The 15280-nt window shown below is 41.9% G+C and overlaps 1 protein-coding gene across 4 annotated transcripts in view; it reads right to left on the minus strand.

The window, feature by feature from the left end:
• The window catches only part of rcan3 (regulator of calcineurin 3), a 34776-nt gene that overhangs the window by 7364 nt on the left and 12132 nt on the right, over nt 1-15280 (minus strand). The window contains exon 1 of one of the 4 annotated variants that reach the window (XM_070920516.1): nt 12231-12317. The exons of the other annotated variants lie outside the window; for them this stretch is intronic. Coding sequence (XP_070776617.1) covers nt 12231-12317 — 87 coding nt within the window. Of the gene's footprint in view, nt 1-12230; nt 12318-15280 lie in introns of those variants that run through there. 4 annotated transcript variants of the gene reach the window in all.

Here is a 15280-nt window from a genome sequence, read left to right on the forward strand (position 1 = left end):
AGGTAGCTGGCTAAACTTCAGAGCTGACTTCACCTCCAGGCTCCGTGATACCATTTTTAGTCAGGTTTCTAGTTCACCATACAAGGTGCATTCTAGAGAGGCAAGGAAAAGAGGTCGAGTCAGGAATGTCTGAATATCTTGACTCCTTTTATGCGTTTTGAGGAGAATTACCGACTAACTTTAAGCAATTAGAAAGCTGCAATCCCAAAAAGCCAGAGGAGAGGGAAGATGGTGACCACGATACAGGGACAGCCAAGTGTTAAGTGTGCTCATTTAAAATTGATTGTCTCACCCCAACAGACAACACAGTCAACTCCAAAATAGTTAACCAAATAGCTTTCTTCCTTTAATTGTGCATAAACAGAATGCTGTATTACAGAGGTTAAAGGACGACTTTCAGAGGTTTCAGAGATCCAAAATGACAGTTTTGATTTTTGTATTCTCTAAAATGGACAGTATTGTTGTTTTAATCTGCCTTAGTTGTTGTTTTTTGGCAGCGCAACAAGCTCTAAACACAACACTGACATACGATTAGCTTAAAAAGTTGATTTGGCGAAAGTCATAGTAAACCGTTGCTTATTTACACTTCTTTCTGTTTTGCTGAATGCGCCACTATGTTCACCGGTTAGTTTCTAACTTTGTCTCTCTGTTGTTAGTGATGGTAAGGTAACGTATTAGCTAAAAAATGGTAATGCCTTTCACATTACAGAAAGTATTTTTCCCCTTGCTAAAATGAGTGCAGCTTTAAGGATTTCAGGTAAATAAGTAGCTAATTTGAGGAAAGAAAGCCTGGGTCTCCACATGGGAGTATGGCCCATAAAATGTGCCCTGGTAATATTGAAAATTTAAAAACAATATTTTAAAAGACACATCTGAAGCTCATATAACAGCATTACAATCACTACTTAAAATTTAGAGCATTACACAGTAACCAGCTATTGTTTGTTTGCAAACTCTTCTGATTTGAGTTTAATCGTAAGTAGCTTGAGAATGACAACAAAGCACTTGTTTGGCCTAACTACAGAGCCCACTTAAGCCCTTATTCAAACTGTGAATTTTCCATGAGTCTTAGCCAGCTACTATGACTCACATGTCATCAAACTCCATGTGTGATAACCGATAAGGTAGTCTTTCTCATAAACACACACACACGGTGGGTACTTCCTTAACTTAAATTGATGTGTTGGCATGAGGGGGGATGTGGGAAAGCGCCAAGATCATGTTCCATAATAGCATGTACTGTTTGTTTTTAACCCCCGCACACTGACGCTGATACACCCACGGCTGATTGGCGAGCAACAAGTGAGTGTGCTCGATCACTAATTTATGTGGTCTCTATGAGCGGACATCCTGAGGGAATGAGAGGAGGAAGAGGAGGGGGGGAAACGAGGAAGAGGAGAGGGGTGTTGAGTTACACAGGGCTGAAAAGTAGCCTGCTCATCTGCCATCGCAATGTTCCCTGCTGTGAAACACTCCCTTTGTTCTCTTTGTGCATGTGTGTGTGTGTGAGAGAGACTTAGCAAGTGAGTAAGCATGTGTGTGATGTGCACAATGTGTTCAGGACTCTTCTCTGTGTTTCCACAGTTAGTTAGCTGGTATTTCTGTAGTTATCCACACGCATACTGTAGCCTCGCAGAGGGCATGTTTTCATGGTAAAATAATGTGGCAGGCAGCACCATTAGTATCTAAGTACAACTGAAGGACGACTGTTCGCTTGTCAGCAGAGAGACGCACACACACGCACAGCTTGATCCAGCACCTGCTACTACTGTATTTGCAGTGAGTGAGAGCTGTAGGACAACAGGTGAGAGAGGAGAAGAGGACAGCGTGTTCTTGTTTTTCATTCTCAACAAGGCCGATAACAACATCTATTGAAGAAGCTGTGTGAAAATATGATTAACCTCACATGCAGTGCCGAGGTAACAGAAAACAAGAGCAAACTGGATATACTTTATACACCTAACATCATCCTCATGATTCCTTCTCACACTGAAGCACATGTTTCACTCACAGGGTTTGTTTATCTAACAAGAGAAATCTGATGTGTTTAGGGTGGAGACAGTCGAGAGGCAGAGAGTGTGAAGTCACAGCTCTCAAATAGCCAGCAACTTGGCTTGATTGAAACGGCAAGTGCTGTCGTTATTGCTGACCGCATGTTTCTCCATGTCACCTTTACATAACACCCAGGGGTGTACCTCAACAGGCTAGATTCCCTTCTTTTCCTGTCCTAGATGGTCTCTTTATCTCGGCCCTGCTGTTGCACAGCCCGTTGCACCAAATTTGCAACATGACATCTTTTCCTCTCTTGTCCATTTTGACACATTTCACTAATCAAAACAATTACTATTCTCATGACCCCTGCATGAGCCTGCTAGAACTCACAAATATATCTAAAATTTGTGAACGACGCTGGAAGATAGTAACATATTAGTTTTTAAAAAGATGACAAAAGAAAAAAATGTCTTGTTAGTAGGGAAATATACTATACTTTAGGCTCTGTATTTTCAGTTTCTACAGATTCACCAAGATTTCTTTTGAAAGGAGCAATGTTTACCTGGATATTATTTCCCCATGCACCCAAAAAGCTTAGTCATATTTCCTGCTGCAAGAGTACAAATCCACAATCACCACAGGTTACAGTAAACAAAGTCCTATTGATGGCTCACAAAGCGCTTCTGGCAGTAGAAAGTGAAAGGAAGATTTGGGAGAAAATGCAAATGAGCTGCTGCTAATGTGTCACAGTTCTTCGAAATAAAGTTGAACTACATTGTTTGAACTGCAAATTGTATTTTTAAAGTAAGATTTTTTTAACAATTTTGAGCCTTAACTATACTGTTTATATATGAAGCGAAGAGAAATAAATCAAGTGAGTGACGACATTCCTTCAGGTGACTGTCCTCAAATGTCCTGAGGGAAAAAAAGGCCCAACAAAGAGGCCGAAAGCAACCCTGTGCAATAAGGATCCAATGTGGAGAGATGTAAAGCTTGCTAGTTAACTGCACCCTGGTCGTGGCTGCAGGGCCATCCTTCAGCAGACCTCCTCTTGGGTAATGAGGCAGTTATACTCCTGACGGTGATGGAAAGGCTGTCATCACGGTGGCAACAGGGCATGTCTGTGGGCATGACTCACGTTCAGCGGCTCAGGGAGGCAGCGAGCACAGAGCCAGCTAGTGGTCCTGACACACATTCATCTGAACAAAAGGTCGGTCGGTTTAGGGATGAGGCGGAGGGTTATTGGCCGATGTCGACAGGGTTTCATCTGAGGCAAAGTCAGGCGGCGGAACAATAAACAACAGTGATTGAAAGAACAGTGCAGAGGCAAACAAACAGGGCACAGGAGAGGAGACAAAGGAATGAAACAGCACTTACAGTATATCGACCTCACACCTCTTCCAGGTAATGAATTAGTCAAGTGGCGGAATGAGGTGTAACCCCGTGACAGATGACTGTGACTTAAGTGTTTTCCTATCTTATGTAAAGGAAGGATTACGTTTCTTCTATGTGTAGAGACAATTAGCGAAGCTTCAAGTCCATCCTGTTCTGTTAGAACGGATAACACAATGATGGCTAAACATGCACTGAATCCAACTTCAGTTGCACCAAAACGTCCACACAAACACTAGTTTCTGGATGTATTCTCAGCGAATTGTGCTGTGATGTTCCACAAAAGCTCGAACATGCTGTCGACTTTCATTGTTGTCGTTGTCAACTCATTGTGCAGTTTAGGGAGTTAAATAAAGCTCATGTATTCGACTGTTTGTTCTCATAAACTCATAAAATCATCCCAGTTTTAATTTCAAAATAAAGACTTTTGCAGTTGGAATGGAATTGAACAGCTAAATGGGCAGAACGAGAGAACAGCATGTAGACATCTAATTATATTTATTTGTTGTATAATAATATTATAAGAAGTCAATCAGCCTAGAGATGAAACAATAGTTGATTCAGTGATCAACATAAAATTTATCAAGTAATTGTTTAAGAATGTTTTAAAGCAAAAATGTTTTATATTTAATTATTTATTTTAGCCTCTCAAATGCAGAAATTTGCCAGTTTTCTTAGACTTTTATGATAGTAAACTGAATACGTTTGGGTGAGGAACTGTTGTTTGGACAAAACAAGCTGTTTAAAGACTTAAGCAAGGGCTCTGGGAAAATGTTGTGGACATTTTTTACACAAACCAACATTTTATAGACAAAACGATTAACTGATTTATTGAGAGAATAATCAGTAGATTAAACAGTAATGAAAATAACCATTGGTTGCAGTCCTAATTCCATATCTACAAGCATGCTTTGTCTGTGTAGAAATCTGCAGCCAGAGCATTTAAATTCACTGACTGAGTCACAATGCTCTATTTTGATCTGGTTTCTCATCTAAGCTAGTACAGTATTTAAATCACATTGGCTCTCGGACACCAAAATCCACGACTGTAATCCACAAGCTAGTTCAATTCTATGTTGAATTACACCATTTGGCATTTTGGATCAAAATGAAAAGCTTAACCGAGCCTAATTGGGACGTGAAGAAGATTTTTTTTTTCTCTGTTCGGCGAATCACTCATCTTTCTCTGCGACACGTGCGTGGCTTTAGTACGGTCTAATCCAGACCCTCGTGCTTGAATGGGATTTGGGTGAAAACCAACAAACTAGGCCACGGAGCCTCGGGGTGAGTCAGTGACAGTGTTACACTAAAAATACATCATGTTGGAATAATTAAGATAATTCATTTCTTAAGTGCGTGGACCACCATTTTTAATTACCATCCTCCCTAAAGGGCCTAACTGGAACCAGTCTAATGAGGTCGAAGAGGGGCAGATTGTAGAGATAACAGACGGAGCTGGATGATAAATCTCATACCTGCATGTCTGTTCCAGCACATTTCTGCTTATCACATTCCATATTTTTTCCATGATTGTTCCATAAAACAGAGCCAACTTTCCATTGTAATCGTGTCTCTGTGCAGTTACAACTATCACTTGTGACATGAAAATGTATTATGTTTAAAACACAGGGGACCTTTCAGCGGCCAAACATTACTATGGACAAATACTCAAAATATGGAGATGTTTCCATTAGATTTGTCAGGTTTTCAGCCCTGTTAATGTGGAACTTCACAACTGGATCCAGCTGTTAGTTTCAGTAAGTCATTTTGACACTAGCTTTGGTCTTGTGATTGTTTATGGTATCTTAACTTTTTCTGATTTGCAATCACTATCATTGAATTTGTGGTCCAGTATTTTTTTCACTGTTTCACAATTGCTTCCAGTAAAAAACTTTAAAAGGGCCACTCCTGTCTTCAACATCAGGAAGTGTGTTTAGATGGCTGAATGTGTTAACCACAGACCTTATTTCAGGCATTTGACCAAAAACCCACTGACTTCGAGACGAGGAAACTGGAAGTGTAAAAATGCTAACGAATATCCAGGTTTTAGGACTCATTCCTGCAGCACTCTATTTAACACCAGAAACAGCCAAGTTGCCAGCAACTAACTACTATTTTTTAATTATACTACAAAAATATCTTTGTAATTAAGTTGCTTTAAAACTTTCTTAATTTGCATTGAGTAGTACAAATATGCTTTTGGCATGTACAGATAGTCTGCTCAGTGATGTTACACCACTGTTGGCTGTACACTTAGCCCGGAGGTTTGTGGCCAGTGGTTTAGCACTAGGAAAGGCTGTAACCTACAGTTAGCTTGCTGACTACTTAGGATGAAGTAATGTGTAGTCATAAAAAAAAAAAAAAAACACAGACTCCAGTGGATAAACTCAGAGGTTGTGTGAGTGTGGTGACCCAACACTCACAACAGGCAAACACGGCTTCTGTCAAAGCAGCCATTAATATTAGCATAGCAGCAAATCCTCAGTATTACAAAACAACAAAAACAACTCATGATGAATAGCTTCGTGTGCATTGTGAGGGCTGCATAAGCACCGGGGAGGCATGTGAATGGGGCAAGTGTTATTACAGGGGGATCAATAGCTCGAGCGGGGAGCGGTATCGACAGGGGCCGACGCTGCGGCGCTACACTGCCGCTCCCTCGGGGACAGTGTGTCCACGGCGGGGAGATTGAAATCAGTTTACAGCATGAGGGGACACATTAATCCTATTACCACCAATCTGGTCGTTATGGTTTTTATTGAGGCAGCTTTTCCTAGTCAGCAGCACTTAGGCCTCAGTTGAACGGACACACACACACACACACACACACTTCCCTTCGATCACATACTTTTAACATGTAAGTCTCCCACACAGATTCACACACTTTAGAGGCGACGTAATCCAAAGAGTTACACAACATTACATAAGGTGGCTAAGAGATGCTACAGCTCTTACCTTAGGCCACCCCAGCATATGGACAGATGAGCTCTTTATCTCTACTCACCACTGTCTCTCTTGCATTTTACCCTCTTTTCTTATCTGTCTGTTGGCAATCAGTGCATCACCTTGGTTGTGATGCAGCAGCCAGCTCTACTGATGATTAAGCATTACAGGAGCAAAGGTAGGAGCATGGCTGCACAGCCTGCAGAGTGTAATGCAGGTCATATTTCACAACAGACGACAAAGTACTGTACATTTACTCAAGTACTGTACAATTTTGAGGTACTTTATACTTCTACTCCACTGCATTTCAGAAGGTAATATTGTACTTTTTACTGCACCCCATTTATTTCAAAGCTCTAATAGTTAGCGTTACTAGTTACTTTGCAGATTTAGAAAACAAAATATGACCAACAAATAAATGATGATGTATTATCATAAATTAAAGTACCTAGCAGTATATAAAGTAGTTAAAATTAGTCCCACGTTTACCAGCTGCAACATAATGGTGATGGTGTGCATTAGTGCATCAATAATTGTAAAAGGGGACATTCTGTATAATGAGTACTTTTGGTACTTCAAGTATATTTTGATGAAAGTACTTTTGTACTGTAGATCTACTGTTTGTAACTGTCCCAGTTTAACTGTATACAACAGTTAACCACTACTTAATAGATATAAATTAGATTACTTTTGTTTAAGTAAATAATTTCTTCTTCAGTAGTTTTTTTCCCCGATTACAAAAGTGTGAAAACGCCCCTTACAATTTCCCAGAACCTAATGTGACGTCTTCTAATTGCTTGTTTTATCCAACCAACAGTCCAAAACTTAATGATATTCAATTTACGATATAAAACTGAGAAAAGCTGAAAATAGGAGCTGAAGCCAGTCACTTCTGCTTGATAAATGACTTAAATAAATTAATTATCAATTATCAGATAGTCGATTCATTTTCCGCAGATTGACTAATTCATTAATTTCAGTACCCTATATGTAAATGCTGCTTTACACAACATTAATAAACTTCACCTTTAGCTTGCTGTAGACACAATGGCCTGAAGCCCTATTGTATTCTTTTAAGGTCACTGGTTTGGCATTGCTATTTTAGGCACTAAAACTGCTTTGTCTTCCTCGAGCCGTTTGTGCTGGACTGGAAACTCTATTGGAAATTCTGACAGGAAAATTATGTTCGACCAGTAATTTCAATAACAAAGGCCAATCATTGTATGACACTGTGTCCCCATCTTCCTCCTTGGCGAGTAAATTGTAGGCCTACATTCCATTGCGAGGCCTTTTTCTTTGCTTCTAATCTTATCACTTCGTAGTCGTGTCGTCTTTGGCCACATGGTAACCAGATACCCCACCCAGGAGACTGTCCTTTGTTCTACGTCACCCTAACGGACGCAGCGCTAACCTTTAGCTGACACCTGAGCCCCGCCACTTCTCTAGGGTTTCAGGCCAACGTGAGCTGCCCATCTCCACCTGCCTAGTGCCCAGACTGGGGGAGCAGGCACACCTGAGCCCACTGCTCTGGCCCAGGATCGCTCAACCTTGCCAAGAAGCAGATCTGGTTTCCAACCAGCACAGAACACGATACTGTCACCGTCTACATCCATCCTGTCTGTCCTGCCCCTGCTCCTCTGCCTCTTGCCTTCACCCCAACGACTGGTCAGAGTGCATCACAACAGTGTTTTTAAATGCTGGGCCTGGATCATATGAAAACTCAGACCTGATTTATGTTTGATGAGTATGGAGTGAGAAGTCTGTCGGTGACCTTTCTCTAAATAATAAAAACATCGCAGAGAAAATGGGTTACTAACTAAATGGCCAATGATTGATAATAGCAGGGACTAGACTAGGATACTTATACTTGATTCTAATGTGAAAATGAAAATATGAGCAGTGTCTGTTGTAGAGCTGAAATGATTAGACGATGAATCCATTTTTTTCCCCAACTAATTATCAAATATTTCGTTAAATGATTAAATAAAAGCAAAAATGGCAAATATAACCTAGTTCTAGTTCTTCTCAATTGTGAGGATTTTCTGTTTTTCTATGTCTTATGTGATAGTAAACTGAATATCTCTGGGTTTTAGACTGTTGGTCAGACAAAAAAGCTATTTGAATACATCATCATGAGTATTTTTCACAATTTTCTGACAAACAATCAATCATCTGCATATTAATAAAAGATTATATTCATTCATCTACCCTTTACCCTCTACACAGCCATTAAGTCAGTGTACCAGAAAAAAAAATTCCACATTTGATGAGCTACAACAAATCACATAGAATGATGACAATCGAGCATTCTTCTGTGTGTTGCTTAGATGCTTAAAATAACCGTCACAAATTAAAGGGAACAGCAACATGTGTGTATGGCAGGTTGTATATAACAAAAAGACAGTGGGAAAGAATGAAAACATCACAGACGTCAGCAAAATCACTCCAGTTTTTGCTGAACTACAAATAGCAGATTAGTCATCAAATCTTTCCTCCTTCCTTATAACAAGCATAATTTCTGTGACGACAAAGCCTGAGAACAGACATATGACACAAGTGACAGATGAACAGGCAGAGAGACAGACAGGCAGGCAGGCAGACAGGAGGACAAAGTGACCCAGGTGGACGGAAACTTCTTCAGGCGTCCTCGGCGAGGGGTCGTGTGTGCGTTTGCTGACAGAGGTGTTTGTCTGTAGGTCTGTGAGTCTGCTGACTCACTGTTGTGGTTGGAGTGTGTGACTGTGTCAGTGTTACTACAGTCTTCTGTGTGTGGGAGAGCAAGCTTAAGTTGAAAATAGCTGTCCTCTGTGGCTTCCCATGCAGTCTCCGTAGTGTTTTATAACAAGTTTCTCTATGATAAAGTGTGAATGGCTTATAATGTTCAGTTTTCTTCCAATACCTGGTAATTAAAACACAATTAAGTCAGTGTCAGACTGACGCTAGAGAGGCACTTATCAAGAGAAAGAGCAGGTTGACAGGCTGATTCATTATTTATACATATATAAAAGAGCAAATAAATGGGCCACCATCAAACTGGTGAGTGAATAAATAAATAAATTAGTAAATGCCAGAATCAAATCAAGCATGCGAGGTAACTGTAAAGGCATGCGTCACGCTCCGTGTTCTGTAATACATCCACTGCCTGCCAACATGCTATGACCTTCACCACGTGTCCTGTGCTATCATCTGCTGATGCTGGTAGATTCTCCAGGTAACGATAGTGTTGTGGCGAACATACACATACTACAGCGTCTGCCCACAGCTCTGGCCTCGCTGAACCTCACAACAACAATGCTCCTTCTGTTTTCTCCAAAATGGAAACAAAGGACTTTGGTATGAAAGCCTACTGTACCACCGGCTTTGCCATTATTACAACAACAACCTGCCTTGTCCACAGCCCCTGTGTTTGGCTCATTAATGATGTAACCAGCAGGGATTGAGCCAAGGCGTGGGCAAGCCATTTAAACCGTGTCAACACAATGGCTCCAAAACACCACAGCCAGTCACACAGCATCTCCTCTAATTAAAAACCCACCATTCACTGATTTTTCTTCATGTCGCTCCCATTCAAGCACCACTGCCATCGCCTAATCTTTCTGTGAAGTGTCTATAAATAGCAGCAATCCACATATTAGTTCGCCCAAAGTGCTTTGCACCAAAACAGGAGTCTTGATTGTTGTTTCTCATCCTCAGATTTGGAGATATTAATAAAAACAAGGGGCCTTAGACGGGCTCAGATCTTGTTGAGTGATAATAAAAACAAGAGCGGGGCTGACAGGGAGGTGAGCTCAATCAGAGGCCGCTCCCAACGTGCCCTGCTTTAATCTGCCCTCTCCCCCAGCGCTCTCCATCGCTCTCCGTGTGCCAGAAACCAGGATTAGTGGTGTTCTTTGTGTCATTCGAAAGTCAGCCCTCTGTCTGCTCTTTTAATTGTGCACAGACCCCCTTTTCTTTGGGAGAGTCTGGGAGAGGTGGGCTGATAAGAGCTGCCAGGAGGCTTTAGTGAAGACTGCGCTCTGATCAGACTGTCCCATGTCAAGCCTGCCAGGGGAGCATGGCTGATCTCAGAGTGCTGACCAGGTTTCACGAACAAAAGCAAATCCTGAAGAAATAAATGACATGTGTGACCAGAGTCTTGTATGTCACGATCAGGAGTATCAAACCCTGCACAGTCAACACCTCTGAGCTTTCACAGTATAAGTATATAATCTGTCACCATGGGAAATCTTAAAGATGTTGACCTCTAACCTATAATTACAGAACAACTGCAGTGTGACATATTGGTGTCTTTCACCTTGTCTGGCCTGCAGTGGTTAGAAAGTGTGATGAGAGTTGGGAGAAAACAAAGCAGCTGCCTGGCTCGCAGACCACAGGGTGGGTCAGTGGCTGACATGCATTGTGTTCATCTGTGCAGGACATTTTTCAGCAACATCAAATTACAATCACATGCCGTTCTTGCGTGCAATTCATGCCATCACAGACACAAGAACACTTCATATGGGCACACATATTCCCCCGGGCAGCTAGTGTAAGACTAGCAATACACGTGGAGTTGCAAAAAAAAAGTGATAAAATATGGCTGACCAAGTTGCTGTGGGGATGAGGGTGGGGTGACTGGGTGCAAACCTGCAACTGCTGCTTTTGGTTGCAAGAAATAGCTGAATTCAGCCTCCACCACACCAGAGCACGTCAGCACTGAAGAGCAGGTAGCACAGAGGAAGAAAGATAGGATGTGTGTGTGTGTCCACACCAGAAAACATCCCTCCGTCTATACACTGGCTACCTGTGATGAATCATGTGTTTATGTCTCTGATAGTGGTTTTAGGTGATCCAGCTTGTGTAAGACGGCCGAGCTGCACTGTAGCTCGGTTTTATTTTTTCTCCCTTCCTGCGTCTCTTTCTCTCTCATTGGTAACGAGTCAAATCAGACCGGCAGACAAGCAGCCAGCAGGTGAGGGAATATATTCTGACATGGAATTTCCAAAGGGTTTAGTGGGTGAGCCAAGCTTTGGCAGACCATCTGTGTGGCCTTTTAAGCCCCAAAACTGGCACGTTGCAGTGCCAAAGGTGGGGTCCCCAGGCTCACTTTGAACAGATTTAAGTGCAACTGCTTTGCTGCCCTGTGACTGACAGGCATATCAAATACCTGTACCTGCCCTTAGGACGAGTCAGTCAGGTATTACTGTCAGTAGTGTTTACGTTAGTCAGTCAGTTTATATTTACAGAGGAAAACTCACATTACCTGCACTGCATTTTTATTCCTTATGGCACATATCACAACCCTTCAGACCATTATGGTTGAATTATTTATGAAGTATTTTTGCATTATGGAAATCATTAGATTGTTATGGCTCTGTTTCTGTATCCCACCTCACCTAGTGCACCTGCAATGCTGCTGGGATGAGGAGAGAGCAGAGATAAAGAGAAGGAGAAGAGGATCTGTCCGCCACTGCGTCTAAAACTGCCTCACTTCTTCCCCTGCATGTGCCTTGCATAGACAATTCAACTCCTCACACCCTCCCATTCAACTTGCGCACCATCTCCCAAAACCTCACGCTCTAAAACTTACACAATCATACAACAATTGGTGCATTAAGGACCTTTGTGTGTGTGTGTGTCCCATTCTTGTCTTGTCTACCCATTTCTGCAATTCAGCCAGCGTCAATCACTATGGCGCGCGCGCGGGCGCGGGACATGCGTCTTGGCGAGCTGCGGCTCCCATTGATAAAAATCCTCGTCTGATAGAGGGCTGCATTCAACGTCACCAAGACATGCATGCACTTCTACAGGGGCAGCATGCAGTCAGTCCCGAGCAAACTGCTGCACAACCACACCACAAGGGCACAACCATAATGATCAGTTGCAACGTGCGATTTTCTTTTCTATTTGGGTGAAAACCGTACCTGCATTTTGTCTGACGTAAACACCTCGATGTCTACTTCGCAGGCGATGATGGTCACCATCTCCAGTTTCATATTTATCGATGGCATTCCCCTTCGTGGTTGGGAAAAAAAACCGAAATGGAGTAAAAGTCTTTCTCTTCCTCTCTGGCAGGTCACAGAGAAAGAGTCTATCAGGTTCTTCCTCCAGAAACTTGAGGTTAAGTCCGGCGGACTGTTCTGGTCGGTTTTATCAGCTGAGAGAGTTGCTGCTGGACTCCTCGCTGCACTGACGCGCTGCTGACAGTGATGCTGCAGCAGCCGCGCAAACTCTCTCTCTCTCTCCCTCTCTCTCTCTCTCTCTCCTGCCCTCCCCTCCGGCTCCACATTGACGTCATTACCATCCTCACGTTCGTCGTGTTTTACGCCACTACAGTGCTTGACGAACTGTGTAGCGGGCACTGCAGAATTCACGGTCCGGTTTATTCCGCTTTTTCTCGTATTTTTTTGTGTGTTGTATGGTTCATCGAGCTGCTGGAGAAAAAAATGTGCCGTTCTGAAAAATTCAGCTGATCAGCCAAACAGTAAATACATCATGTAATATCAGTCTCCCTGACTAACCCCCCTGCATTCCGACAGAGAGCCAGTTACCGTTCATGCCTTTGAATGATGCTCTTATATACATACAGTACACTGAACACAACACTTCAGGGGGGCGGACATAATACCAGGCACAGCTCATATACAGTGATTCAAGTGTTATATAAAAGCCCTACAATAACTGTGCTGATCATGTTGAATTTTTTAAGGCTGTCAGAGATGTGGAGGCAGTGTTGAGGAAAAGGTTGCAGTGATACGTGGACACAATAATAACAACTCCTTATGATGAGGCAAACTAATACAACACGTATTAGTTTACAAAAATCACCATCAAGTTAAATCAACACCTATGCCACACAGTCGCTTCAAAAACATTACAAGGTCATATTTATGGGATTGCGTTAGACCAGTGTAAGGCTGCAAATAACAACTGGTATTTTTATTATCGCTGTTTCACTACATTTACCATAACATATTGTTTTCTATAAATCATGGGCTCAAATTACTGGATCACTAACAGATATCCACAGCACTGTGCGTCAAAAATACAATGCTCAGTGAAGGCATCTACAATAATGCATTTTTCCCCCTGTCAAGGCATAATTGCATAACCATGCCTGTCAGCCCCATGCTCCGGAGTTAGTGCTTCCTTCAGTTGACATGGTTTGTGGCTTCCTATGAATAACAGAAAAACATGGTTATGTGGTGGTCACGCTGATGTGTTCAGTGCCAAAGCTGCCGTCTCCTTACATGCTATTAAATTAATAGACATCTAATTTGGGCTTTAAAGTCTCCAGGGCAGATGCCTTGTTGATCCTGGAAAGACTCAGACATGAAAAACTTTAAAAGAACTTCTCAGTGAGCTGTACTGTACTTTTAGTGCTGACTTGTTGATTGGAGATTAACTGTACCATGGCTCTTTATCACTCACAACAAAGCAGCTGATGAAGCCGACTGTAGCACTGCTGCCACAGCTCCGTTCCTCTTAATTATGATGATACAGCGCGAGTTTCCACTCCAGCTGAAGACCAATCATTTAAAAAATTCCCACAGACATTAGGCCATTGCATAATATCTTAACAAACCATGTCTTCTTTCCATCACTCAGACCATTGCTCCCTCCGTTTCATAATAATAATTGCCTGGCCGGCCGAGACAGCTAAGTCCCCTATAAGCCATTAATATTAAGGCTCTGGGCAGTGAGGGCTATTTATGTCTGTGTGTGTCAGGCATTGTCCACGCTGAGCAGACGGAGAGCATGAGTGAGATATGTGAGGATGACTGTGACATTCCTCCACCAGACAGCATCAGTCAGTCACCCAGTCTGGAACAATCCGCCTCGAAACGCCAAAACACCACATCTCAGACACTGTAACATGTTGGCCTGAACCTTGAACAGCATCGTCAGCCGCTTCATCTGCTGCGAGTGAATCTGTTTTACTCTTTCAAGTCATGGTAGTAAGCGCAGGCAGTATAGAAGATGTTACTTGACAGGCCTAGATATTATTCAAAATCACCCCCCACAGCTCATTAATCACAAGCTCAGAAGTGATAAAGCAGTGCCCCTGTGTCGCCTTTTCTTCTAAATCCACTCTGTTTTCTGGAATCTAATGTAGTCTTAGCTCGCCAAATGCTGTGATCATTTATTTATGCCTTGTTGGAAAATTCTCTTTTCACTTGCCCCTATTTACAAAGCCTTGGGTCAACAGAAGATGGTAGAGATTCACTGTGTTGCTGAAGGAAACTTGAGCTGAGCAGATGCTTTACTGATGCATAGTTCTCAAAGCCATCTTGCCTGTACTTAACCTCACATTTAGTCTGGACTAGTTTAATCTGGTCTAACATGATTTAATCAATTAAATCAATTGCACTAAAGTGTTACTGTTGCACTGTATAGCAGTGATTCCCAACCAGGTACTTGTACTCCAGGGGGCCTGCGGTTGCCATGGCGTATTTGGAAAGATTGTGGAATAGTTTAGCTATTAAATAAAAATATTCTGGATTTAATCAAATAAATATGTATATATATTATATATTTTGTTTAGGAGGAAAATAAACACACAAATAGTTTACAAATTGGTGTGATGCAGGTCTTTAGTAAATTTATGGTCACATTAACAAGCTAGCTGCGGGAGGCTAAGTTCACACCTCCGCCTCAGGCAGTTGAAACACCACGTGCTGCGATTGAAAATGCATGAAAACATGAAGTTAGCGAGCGAGCAGAGAAGTCGAAATAGTTAGCTTAACAGTAATGGACAAATGGTTGCTTAATGTTGATGGTGATAATTAACTGAAATAGCCAGAAACATTGTATTAATGGTTGAAATAGCTAAAACATATGGATAACTGACTGAAATAGTCATGGACAAATGGATGCTTGATGTTAATGGATACAAAGGACTGAAATAGCAAAAAGTCATCAATAAATGGTTGAAATAGTTAACTAAAAGATATGGATAAATGGTTAAAAATGG

Source organism: Enoplosus armatus, chromosome 15, assembly GCF_043641665.1.
Source record: "Enoplosus armatus isolate fEnoArm2 chromosome 15, fEnoArm2.hap1, whole genome shotgun sequence".
Taxonomy (NCBI): domain Eukaryota; kingdom Metazoa; phylum Chordata; class Actinopteri; order Centrarchiformes; family Enoplosidae; genus Enoplosus; species Enoplosus armatus.